The sequence below is a fragment of the Antechinus flavipes genome, chromosome 6 (genome assembly GCF_016432865.1).
Source record: "Antechinus flavipes isolate AdamAnt ecotype Samford, QLD, Australia chromosome 6, AdamAnt_v2, whole genome shotgun sequence".
NCBI lineage: Eukaryota > Metazoa > Chordata > Mammalia > Dasyuromorphia > Dasyuridae > Antechinus > Antechinus flavipes.
In genome coordinates, this window is record NC_067403.1 from 240,086,897 (window position 1) to 240,099,432 (window position 12,536).

General features: G+C 57.6%; 1 protein-coding gene across 8 annotated transcripts in view; it reads right to left on the reverse strand.

Moving 5' to 3' along the window:
• The window catches only part of PHF21A (PHD finger protein 21A), a 196,516-nt gene that overhangs the window by 11,818 nt on the left and 172,162 nt on the right, over positions 1-12,536 (reverse strand). For 5 of the 8 annotated variants that reach the window (XM_051964581.1, XM_051964583.1, XM_051964582.1 and 2 more), the window contains 5 exons: positions 5,746-5,844; positions 5,488-5,539; positions 5,141-5,220; positions 4,822-4,882; positions 2,129-2,292 (listed from right to left, as the gene is read on the reverse strand). In XM_051964581.1, coding sequence (XP_051820541.1) covers positions 2,129-2,292; positions 4,822-4,882; positions 5,141-5,220; positions 5,488-5,539; positions 5,746-5,844 — 456 coding nt within the window. Of the gene's footprint in view, positions 1-2,128; positions 2,293-2,361; positions 2,385-4,821; positions 4,883-5,140; positions 5,221-5,487; positions 5,540-5,745; positions 5,845-12,536 lie in introns of all 8 variants that reach the window. The other 3 variants (XM_051964587.1, XM_051964586.1, XM_051964584.1) reach the window with 1 other exon arrangement.

Genomic DNA, 12,536 nt, shown 5'->3' on the forward strand with positions numbered 1-12,536 from the left:
GGGCACACGCACTCATACACGCACGCACACACACACACACAGGGCAAATGCACCCGTACACGCGCACACACATGCACACAGGGCACACGCACTCATACATGCATGCACACACACACACACACACACACACAGGGCACACACACCCGTACATGCGCACACACACACACAGGGCACACGCACTCATACACGCACGCACACACACACACACACAGGGCAAATGCACCCGTACACGCGCACACACACAGGGCACACACACCCGTACACGCGCAAACACACACACACACACACAAGGCACACACACCCGTACACGCGCACACACATGCACACAGGGCACACACACACTCGTACACACACAGCCCACACATGCGCACATACACACACTCAGACACGCACAGCCCCACACACACAGGGCACACGCACCCGTACACGCGCACACACATGCACACACACACACACACACAGGGCACACGCACTCATACACGCACGCACACACACACACACACACACAGGGCACACGCACTCATACACGCACACACACACACACACACACACGGCAAATGCACCCGTACACGCGCACACACACCCGTACACGCACACACACACACACAGGGCACACACACCCGTACACGCGCACACACACACACACAAGGCACACACACCCGTACACGCGCACACACATGCACACAGGGCACACACACTCGTACACACACAGCCCACACATGCGCACATACACACACTCAGACACGCACAGCCCCCCCCCCACACAGGGCACACGCACCCACATGCACACACACACACACAAGGCACACACACCCATACATGCGCACACACACACACACACACACACACACACAGGACACACGCACCCGTACATGCGCACACACATGCACACAGGGCACACACACTCGTACACACACAGCCCCCCCCCCCACACACACACACCCCTGTCACTGCTCAGGCTCCCTGTGGGTGGCACAGGGCACACCTGGGCACAGGTACCTGGCTGGGTCCGGCCGTTACCGCTCCCTGGGCAGTGCCCGCTCTCCACGTTGCCCGCCAGCAGAGGGCCAGAGCTCTGTCTCTGTCCCCATAGGGGGAAGTGTAAAGTAGGAGCCGGTGTATCTTTGCAAAAGTCTGTCCCCCTGGTGTGGTGGAGAGGGGGCTCAGAGCAGCGGGACCAGGCATTTGGGGCCAAAGCTTTGGGTCTGTGATGCTCCTGGCCGGCCTTTGGGTTCAGTGCCCCCCGAAGGCTCGTGAGCAGACAGAGCACGGGCTTCTGCCTAGGGACCTGCCCCTGGCTGGGGCTCCCACCAGGAGCTCGTGGGCCCCTCTGGCTGTGGGATCATCTGGGTTGGGCCGGGGTCTCTCTACGTGCTCGGCCACAGGGCAGAGGGGTTCCAGTCGGGCTGCTCCGTGCCCGGGGCCTCGGAGGCTCTTGCTGTGGCCGGTGCCCCCCGAGGAGGCGGCAGCGCTCGGCCTTGGCCCCCGCGGCCCGCCCCTCGTTTCCCGACCTCTGGGGTTCTGTTGGACCCCACCCCGCGAGCCCAGCGCCTCAGGGGAGGGCCAGCCCCAGGGAGCGTTATGCCCAAGGCCGGCCTCAGAGAAGCCCCTGGTCTAGGTGGGATCCAGCAGCAGGAGGGTCAGTCTGCGGAGAAGTGGGTCCCGTGTCTGACCCTCCCCCCAAAGGGCCACGTGAAACAGGGCGCGAGAACCTCGGGGAACGGGAGGCGGGCACTAGGGGACTGGTTTCCGACCGAAGTGGGGATGAGCAGGGAGCCCTTCTGTGAGCTAAACTGGCTGAGCCGGCGGGCGCCATTTTTAAGGCTCCCGAGTCTGGCTTTCCTGGCGGAGGTGGAGGACCCGGCCAGGGCCGTGGGAGGCCGCGGGACACACATGGGTGGTCAGACTGAGCCGAGGGAGGGGCGGCCCCCCAGTGAGAGGTGGCCCCCGAGGGAAAGGCGGCCCCCCCAGAGAGAAGCGGCCCCCGAGGGAGGGACGGCCCCCCAGGGAGAGGCGGCCCCCGAGGGAAAGGCGGCCCCCCAGGGAGAGGCGGCCCCCCCGAGGGAGGGGCGGCCCCCAGAGCAGCCGCCCCGGGGGGGCTCTCAGAGAGAAAGCGGAGGTTACTTACGTCTGTGGAGGTGGGGCTGGGCAGGGACACAGGCTGGACAGGTGCAGGGAAAGTGAATGTGGTCTCTGTCTTTTCATTTTCAGGGGAGTCGGGATGACTGGACAGGGGGGATGCTGGGGTCAGGGCTCCAAAGCCCAGCACTGCATTGTATTTTGGAGGACGACCTACATGCCGAGAGAAGGGAACAAAAGGGGGGGAGGGAGGGGGAGAGAGGGGAAGATGATCTTACATACCTTTGGCCAGTGATCCTCATTGGCTAGCATGGAAAAGGAAGTGAGGGAGCAGACAGGAGTTAGTACAACGGTCACAAAGGGAGGAGAGAAGCTGAGCTTTAACGTCATTACAAAGGCCGCGGTGACTCTCAGGGCAGCGGGCGGCCGGACGCCCGGAGAGCGAGGGAAGGGCCTGCGCTGTGCGGCCGGATCGGGGCCGGGTGGCTCAGAATGAGGCCCTCAATCCCAGGGAGGAAAGGGGGCCCCGACCCAGCAGGGAGCTCACGCTGAGGATCCAGAGAAAGAGGGTCTGTCCCCCCGTTCTACTCCAACCCCCCTGGATCCGGGGGAGCGGGGGCCGAGCACCCCCTCAGTCCTAGGGCTGGCTGCCGCCGACCTCGCCCTTCCCGCACCCAAGCGTGGGCAGAAGCGAGTGAAGCGAGCCCCTTCCCACCCATGGGCAGATCCAGGGGAAGGCCGGCTGCTGAGAGGACCTTTCTGACCATCAGTGAGCTTTCCCCCCTCCCCATTTCAGCGGGGGCTGCCAGGCGTGGCCCTTCCTATAAACTGTACAGAGCGCTGGAACCCGAGTGGGGGGTTTCTTTCCAAGCCCAGGGGGCACCGCCATCGGCAGCAGCGGCGGGACCTCGGGCAGCCCCAGGCCCCCACCTGGACCCTACCCGGGGAGAGCCTCCCCTTTTCCTCGCGCCTCCAGGGAGCCGGGGAGCAGAGGTAACAGGCAAGGAGGACCGGGGGCCCCGTGTGAGAGCCACGGCGCCCCGTCCCTGCCCCCCCGCAGCGCCGCCCCCAGCTCCTGCTACATCCAAGTGCAGTTTCCCGCTCTCCCCCTGCCCCGGACCCAGGCCGTTCCCGAGGGCCCGTGTTTCTCCTCACACCCGCCTGGCGCCAGCGCAAACCCGCCATCCCTGACAACCCCAGGCAGGGCCTCCCCACGGGGACCCCCCCCCCGGCCTGAAACCGCACATTCTAACCCTTCCACCCATCTGAAAACCAGCCGCGGCTGCCTCCAAGCCTGCTCTCTCCGCTCCCCGGGACAGCCCGAGGGCCTTCACCGACGGCCTGGCCCAAAGCTGGCTCACAGCGGGCTCCAGCCCTGGCCCCGTCGGTGACAGAAGGAAGGGGCTGGGCGGTGGCTTCAGCCCCCAGGGGGCTGTCGGGGCCCTACAGCTGCTCCCGGGGGCCTCGCACAACGGCCCTGAGGGCTGCCAGCGGCGGCGGGAGACCTGAAGCCCGCTCCGGGCCAGCCCGGCCCCTGCCGGAAAAGGGAGGAAAGCTGGCCCTGAGCCAGTGGCGGCCCCGGGACCGCAGCCCTCCCTGCCTTTGGTTTCATGTCCCAGAATGACACGGGCAGACGCCCCCCGCAGCCTCCTGCCCTTCCCAGGCCCTGGCGTTTCAGAGAGCCCCAGGCGGGCTGGGGCCGGGACGCGCCCTCCGGGTGCCCAGGCTCCCTCTGCCTCTCCCTCTCGGGCCGGAAGAGCACTGGGAGGTTCGTCTCCCTTGTCCCCCCGGGCCCTGCCACGCTCCAGCCCACCCTCCGTCCCGCCTTGTCTTTCCTAAAGAGCCCCCTGTTCCTGAGTCCCTGTCCGGCCCCTTGGGTTTTGCGGCTCTCCCTGTTCTTGCTGGGGAGGTTTCAGACTGTTTCCCGCAGCTCACGGGCTGACTTCCCTCGGGGGCTCCAGTCCATGGGATACCCCGGCCAAGCGAGGGCGCGCAGCGGAGCAGCCCCCCGCCCCCAGCTCTCACCCCAGCATCAGCCCCTGCTTCCTCCTCCGCCCTCACCTTCCCGCCCTCTCAGGGCCCGCTGGCCTTCTGCAGACCCTCTGGGGCAGGGACACAGCAGGGGGGCCCTCGGGGCGGCCCCTGGGTCTGTGAAGGCTGACGGAGCCCGCGCTGCCCAGCCCCTGCCCTCCCCGCTTCAGGATATCAGAGGGAGAAAGGGGTCCCCCAGACCGAGAACCCCGCCTCTCTCTCCAGGGAGTCCTGCCGCTGACAGAAGGCTAAGCGGGAGGTCTGGGAGCAAAGAATTAGGGCTGGGGGATCTTCGACTGCAGGAGAGCATCAGGATGACCTTTTCTGGCACACGACCCCCTTGCTCTTCCTACAGAGTCTGAAGCACAAGAGATGCCTCTCCCTGCTCTGTGCCTCCCGATGGCAGCAGGCCCGGGGGTGGAGCCCTCAGCAGGCGGGGGCTCTGCCCGCCAGGTGCCCGCGGTGCCCGCTTTCACACAGTGCTTGGCACGCCGTGGGGGGGGTCTCGGGGCAGGAAGGGGGCACTGAGCCCCCACCCCCGCCCCCGCGCTGGCTCCGCTAAAGCCCTGCTCAAGCCCCCCTTCCCGCCTTTGTGAGATGCCCTGATCTTCCTAGTCAAGGAGCAAAGGCCTGTCTTCTGGAGGGGGAGGGGGCCGGGCAGAGACAGGCGAGCAGAGCAGGGGCGAGGGAGGGCTCCCCAAAGACACTCACCTCTCTTCCGGGTCCCAGGATGCATTGTGCTGTTCAGGTACGTGACCGCGCTCTTCTTGCGCTTGGGAACACAGAAAGGAAACTTAGCCGAGCTGCCGGCTACGGCCATCGGGCACGCGGGAGCAGCCGAAGACGCGGGACCCGGGGCTTCTCCCTGAGGACTTCTCAGCACTAGCTGGTCCCCTGCGGACCCCCCCCCCAGTCCTAGAGGGGCTACAACATCTCGCCCCCGACCCAGCCCCTGGGCGCGGGAGGGGAAACAACCGGGGGCCCGAGGGGCCCCGCTCCCCCGACCGGGCCCAACCCCTGCTGGCGATACCTCGGGCTCAAACACGGCTCCGCTGTACACGGGGTTGGCCGTCGTCCTCCTTTTCCGTTCTTGCCTCTTGCTCTGGATTTCTGGGGGGGGGGAGGCAGGTCAGGAGGGGACGGCTCTGGAGAGGGCGGCCGGCCCCCCGAGCCCAGCAGCCCCCCGCCCCCCACCAGGAGCCGGGCAGGAACCCGGGCCAGAGGAGGGCGCTCCCAAAGGCAGGCCAGGACTCCCAGGAAGCGCGGAGGGGGCTCCCGGCCAGAAGCGAGCAGAGAGACGCCGCGTGCGGCCGGGCCCAGGCTTGTGCTCAGTGGCCGCTTCGGGAGGGAGGCTTCAGGCCCCAGGGCCTCGCTTACCTTCCAGATGGTCGTGCGTCACCAGCCCCAGAGAGACCATGAAGGCAAGTTTCTGTGCCAAAGAAAGAGAGAGCCGGACTTAGGGCCCCCGGGGGCAGCCCGGGCTCCCAGCGAGGAGACAGCCCCGGCCCTTTGGCCCCCACGTGGGGGGGCTGAGGACCCCCAGAGGCTCAGAGGGGGGCAGGGGGCTCGCTCTGGGGGTCCCCGCAAGAGGAAGGGGCAGAGGGGGCGGCGGGGAGGACCCTGCCTGACAGATACCTGCGGGTTTTCTTCCCGTTTTGGCTTAGGGGCGGCAGGGGGAGTGATGGTCCGACTTTCTGCCTGCTTCTCTTCCGTCTCCGTGTGCGACTTGATGGTCTGAGAGAGAAAACCAGGCACCCACTTTAGAATCTCTCTTCTTGAAAAGAACAAGCCCAGCGTTCGCTGCCACCCACAGCAACAACAGCAGGGACACGCGTCCACCCGAACGGGCAGCAGCCGGTTAACCCAGGAATCGTTAGGACGGATTCTTCTTTAGCAAAAAAAGAAAAAGCAAATTTCCAGGTGTTGCACCACCAGCAAAAACCCGCAGACCTGCATCCTTGCGTGACTGGGGGCAGCCAGGGGGCCGCCCTCGCTGATCCCTGGGGCTCGGGGCATTTCCCCAGAGGGGCCGGCACGACCCACTCGGAACATCCCGCTGTCCGCAGGGGCTGTGGGGTCTCTCTGAGCACCGGGTGCAAAAAGCCTTCACCGCCCACGGCACTCGCCTAACGCTGCCCGCTCTGTGCCCACGACACCTCTGCCTTTCCCCTCACACTGGCCTTGGGGAGAGCTGAAGGAAACTCTCCTCTGGGCTCCACCGACCGGATGCTGACCGTGGGGGGCTAGTGGGGGGGACAAAAAATCTCCGGATAACTTAGAAATGCTCAAAAAAGAGCAGGCCTAGGGGTCGAAGCAACAGCAGGAACCAGGGGAATGGAGCAAGGGCCAAGAGAGCCTGGGCCAGAGAAGTCAACTGGTCAGGTCCACCCCCGAGGCGAGGGCGAGGGGCCGGGGGGCGCTGCGGACGCTTGCGGGAGGAGAAGATGGCGGGCTCCATTTAACTAAAGGATGTCGACATGCGGGAGGAAGTCAGAGAAAGGCAACCAAAGCCACGGAACCGAGTTACCGGAAAGACCGGTGTTCCGCCCAGAGCCTGCTGAGGACCCAAATGTCCAAAGGAAGCATCTTGTTACTTAAAGGCCGCCTCACAGGGGAGTTCTGGCTGACGGCAAGGACACATTTCATGGCGGTCCTGGGGAGAGGTTCCCCCATGATCTAAGCAGCTCAGCGGCTCGGTTGCTTGGGTACTTAAACACACCTAGATCCCATCCCGGAGAAGAGAATCAATTGCCCGGAGAAAGGCAATCTTGCCCAGGGCAGGCAGGGGAGATGCATCATCTCTGCTCTTCCACGAGGCTCATTTGCACAACAGTGAGGATAGCCCTGCTAGCAAGGGTCCTCATTCAGTGGAGGCTTCCATCCACCAGGCTGATGGTCAGAGCGTATTTTAACCCATCTCTTCTTAACACATTTAATTGGTGGATTCATAAACCCCAAAAGTGTTTAGACTTTTTCCTCCTTCAAGGATTTCCATTCCATTTCTTATTGAACAAGGGCAACAATCACTTAAATAAGTGGATTGTTGTATGTAGAGCTTATCTATTAATTTATTTATTCCTACGAGAAGCAGGAGTTGATAGCTTTTAGGACTGTGAGGGTGGAAAGGTCTCCAGTTGGCTGACAGCTTCAGGAGGCTACAGGATGAGGATTTTTTCCCCGACTTTCTTTTTAATATTCTTTTTTATCCTGAACTTAACACTCTTTCCAAAAAATAAGCCTTTCCAAATGTTTGTGCGCAAGCTGTGGTGGAACCTTCTGAGCTCGTACGGACCCGATGAGCCATGGCAACAATGATCTATATGGACCCTGATATAGCAATGTCATTCTGGTCCTCTTCAAGCAAAAGGACATCAATCACCATACAAAGCGGACCACAAAAGGACCCAAAGTGAAACTAGGACTCTCCATTTCAAACAATAAATTCCGTATATTACTTTCAAAACCATTCTGTTTCTCTGTGCTTTTTTCGGAACGTCCTTTTATTCTTTTCTGTGCATTTAAACATCACTGGCCTTCCTTTGGGACATCACTACTTCTACCTCGTCTCTTTTCCCCCTCTATCCTCACAACTAACAGAGAAAAATTCCCCTGGAACAAATGAGTGAATGAGAAGAGGTTTTTGCCCGTGCGTCCTTTGGAGACGTGGTCTTGAAGAGAATCCCTCCATCTTTTAACGTAGTTTTCCTTTACCGCATTGCCATCTTTTCAAATCGGTTCTTCTGGTTCACGGCACAGAGCTGATGGGGGACTAGGCTGGACGAGCTTTGTGTCTGTGCGTGAAGATGATCGGTCCAGCTAAGGAGAGGTGACTCTTAAGGTGATTTGTTTTTACAAACACATTTATGCAATCAGAGATCCCTGATGATGTTTCTGACGAGAGCTGCACACCTGGGGGATGCTTGAGAGGTGTTCTTGGTCAGACTGCTAGTGAAGAACCATCCAGGAAGACACAGGAGGAGTGCGATCTCCTTTGTTGGAGGTATGAAAATACCTGTATTCACACCTCTGTTATCAAAGCCCCTTTAAGGAATCTTTTCCAGGAGGGTCAAACTAATTTGACGTTAGTTTGATAATTCTCTTGCATGACATATCAAACATATAAAGGACTGCTTGCCATCTCGGGGAGGGGGTGGAGGGAGGGAAGGGAAAAAAATTGGAACAGAAATGAGTGCAAAGGATAATGTTGTAAAAAAAAAAAATTTACCCTGGCATGGATTCCGTCAATATAAAGTAATTATTAAATAAAAATTAAAAAAAAAAGATAATTCTCTTGCATGGTCGCAGTTTTAGAGGAAGGCCTGAAAACTAGAGAAAGAAAGGAGCCTCTAGGATAGGGATCCTCAAACTTTTTAAATAGAGGCCAGTTCACTGTCCTTCAGACTGTTGGAGGGCCGGACTATAGTAAAAACAAAAACTTTTGTTTTGTGGGTATTTAAATAAAGACACTTCATAGCCCTGGGTGAGGGGGATAAACGTCCTCAGCTGCCGCATCTGGCTCGTAGTTTGAGGGCCCCTGCTGTAGAAGGCAGACTGCAACAACTTGGGCTATTTTCCCCCAGCTATGGCGGGTATTTTCACAAAGGAGTTAACCTATGCCTGATCAATGATATTATGAGATTCTGGACTCAGCGAGTCTGTTTCTTTTTTAATGGGCTGCCAAGCACTAGAATAACCCGGGAGACAATATAAAGTAAAGACGGAATGGAGTGAGGGAATCCCTGGGCAGGAACAGGATGCCCGCCGGTGTGGCACTGGGCTGGGATTCAGGAGAGCCAGGCTTCTGCCACCAGCCTCGACTCTGGCTTTGTTTAGGAGGCAGCTGGAGGAGACCACCAGGATGGCTCTTCCTATGCCCCTCGAGCTCACTTCCCTGTGGTCCCTAACTCCTTTGCACCTTTCTCTTTGGCTGGTAGAACGGTTGGCTCTGCTGCCAACTGTGGAGCTGCTGGGCACTAAAGGCAAAGTCCTTTCTCTGGGTCAGAGGCAAGGTATTCGCACAAGCCGAACATGTCATCTCTACGAGGGTCAGAGGATCTGGAGGACATGGTGCCTGAAGGAGGGAAGGTCTCCAGGGTCTGGTCGCAGGGGGAGCCCCAAGGGCTCCGGACACATCAGCCCCTGCTGGGGGGGTGCCTGGGGTGGGGGCGCAAGGCGTGGCTACCTGGTGACCCCCTGCCAAGGCCAACACACCCTCACTGGATTCTCCCTGGGGAGGACTCTGAATCCCGGCTGAGACACTAGCCCTAAGTGCCCTCCCAGGGTAAACCTCCTTTGCTAAGGGGGTTCCTTCCTAAACTCTCTGAAGTCTGGCTCCTGACCTCGCCAGGCAGCTGGGCTCCCCAAGTTACCAGGGCTACGCCGGCGTGAATGGGGTCCTCTATCCTCCTCCTTCCTGACCTTGCCATCCCTGCCCTCCTGAGACATTCTTTCCTGGTGCTTCATGGGACCGCGTTCTCCTGGGGGGCTGTGGAGCTCAGGCTCCTTTGCTGGATTGTCATCCAAGTCACCCCTCCTAAGTGTGGGTGCAGCCCCCTAGGCTGTGGCAGCTCTAAGTGGGTTTTAATAAGGTAAGTAAACGATGTGTGTTGCCAGGATGATTTTAAGGACTGACATACAATGACAGCTGGACTCTCCAACCATTTTTTTTCCAGTCACTGGACATTCTATTATTTGGTCTTCAAAGACGTCCAATAGAGAAAACCAGGGCTTTCTCCCTTCCATCTGCCGGGTCATCTCATCTGCCAGGCGGCTGCACTGGCTGCCCCGGGTTCCCTCGGCATGTCCAAACAGATCCCTCTATCTGTGCACCCGAGTCCTTCCTGAGCTCCAGGCCTGAGATACTGAAGGGCCCCTTGGGCATCTCACGATCAACCTCCCCCACACATTTCAAGCCCTGTGCCTGAGGCAGAGCTTGTTCTCGGTCCTCCTAGGCTCCCCACATGCTTCCCCACACATCTCACCTCTGGCCAAATGCATCATTTCTACAACCTTTAAGCTGCCCTTGGCACTTCTCACCTGGGCTACAGCAAGACCCTCCTGTCCAGCCTCCCTGCCTCGAGTACCCCACCCCATCCAATCTGTCCTCGACATGGCTGCCACAGGGATTTCCTTAAAGGGTGTTCCTCCTTCCCCTCTATCCCTCCACGAGCTCCAGTGATTACCTCCAGGACCAAACCTACACTCCTCTGGCATGTAGGGTTCTTCCCCATGGGTGGGCTCCTTCCCACCATCCCAGCCTCCTTACAGATTATTAAGTAGTACTTGTTGCTCCTCGACCACGAGCTCTGCCTTTGTCCTGGTGGGGATATCTGGCCTGCCTCATGGCTCCCCAAACTTCAAGGCTCCTCTCCCTCCCTGGGCCTCCCACCTGCTAGGGCCTTCCCTCTGGGATCACCTTCCTAGATGCTGGCCCGTCCCGTCCCCGCCTCCACTCCCACAACGGGGGCTCCTAGAGGGCAGGGACTGGAGGTGGGAATTGAAGAAATGCTTATTGACTGACCCAACTCCACCAGAGCCCCTGTAGCCCGTTCTCCAATCTCTCTCCAGCCCTCCCCAGTTTATAAAGGGCATATTCTAGTGGGACATACACTCCCTGAGGGCAGGTACATGGACTCAGGGCTGAGAGGAATCTCAGCAATTCTCTGGTCCAACTTCTCGAGCCATGAAGGTGACAAGGCTGGCGAAGCCTTCAGGCCTCCAGATCCCACACCAACAGGCTCCTCACACCCGGTTAAGCCCAAGGGGGAGAGTCTGCAGCTCCCACTGGGCAGCAGGGAGCCCCAGTTCCAGGCGCCCACGGCCAGCATTGCTTCTGTCATTCTTTGGCCAGCTGGGGCATGTTCATCGGCCATGACTCGCCCTGGGAATCAAAGGGAGCAGGAGAGTGGAGTGCTACGGACTGTTAACATCACCCCCTAAGCAACAGCTAAGATTCCAGAGCCGGCCTTCCTCCCAACGACCTTGTGAGGTCAGCTTTGCAATGGCTGGGATTCCCATTCTGCAGAGGGAAAAGTGGCCAAATGCACACAAGACCCTGAGGTCAGATTCAACCCCAAGTTGGATGAGGTAGCAGAGCATTCTGAGGATGGATTCTGTTGCCAGAGACAGGTTTTTGTGGGTATAACCCTTTTAACCAAAAGGCAGGCCGAGCTAAAAAAAAAAAAATGAAGCTTGAAAGAAGTTCCCCCCACCCAAAGAGAATGGAAAAGAGTAATCTATTTTTTTAAAGATTATTTTCTTTACAAACAAAAAAAAATCCTTCAAAATCTAACTTTTAATCATGTCTGAAAGTACATGGAGGGTCCCAATATGTCCTCTCTATCCAATATCTTGTTCCTAGTATTAAAAATTTTATTTTCCTAATATCTCTGTCCCAAGTCTGAGCTGATCGAGAAATCTCATCAATCTTTTAACAAGTAACTCCAAAACAAGGCTTTAGCCTTCAGCCTTTTTATCATTCTTATCAGAGGCAGGACCAATCTCTAAAAAGAGGTCTGATCAGCCCTCAGAAAGAAAATTCCCTGAAAGGGGTTAAGAATAATGATCTCACCAAAAGTAATAAACAGAAGTACCTTGTGAGTTCACCTCTGACCAAGTTAGAAGGAGAAACTTTAGAAAGAATGGGATTTAATGACTGTAGGAAAAGGATTCTCCAGGCTGCTCTCAAAGGTACTACTGTTCTGTTTGACCAATCAAAATCACCACGTACATCTTGTCCTCCTGTTTAATTTGGATTGTCTTCGGTTTGAGAATGCTATGAATTCTTAAGTAGAAATGGCTGTATCACAGAGATTTTCAAGAGCATGCTGGGTCTTTGTCCCTTTGAGTTTTTTCCGTCTAAGCTGAGATGCTTAGAATGATTTAATTAACACAACTATCTCTGGCTGATTTATGTCCAAAACAGAGTACAGAGTATTTCTGCCGCACAGGCAAACAGCTAAGACTCCAGAGTTGGCCACTTAAGGAGTTAGTTCCCCCTTGCCTTCCTCCCAATAACCCAGTGAGGTCAGCATCACAAGGGCTAGGATTCCCATTCTGCAGATGGAAAAGTGGCCAAATTCACACAAGGCCCTGAGGTCAATTGTTGATCTCAAAAAGTTGAATTAGATTAGGATTCAGGAAGGGGGAAAAAAAAAGAAGAAAAACTTTTTCAGAAGAAACAAAAATCACTGTTTCTTGGAAGTATCATCAGAAGGGAAAGGGGATAAGGGTAACAAAAAAAAAATCTGTTGAATAAATCACTTTATAGATATTCTGCAAAGCACTGTCTATGCTGTGAATCCTTTTTTGGGAGCAGAAAATGAAGAGTCTCTCTCGGGTTCTAGAAGAATGGCAGCATTCTGGTACTATGGGCCTCTGCTCTGGTCTTATTTTTCTTTCAAAAGCCTCTGGGGGATCTAAGGCTC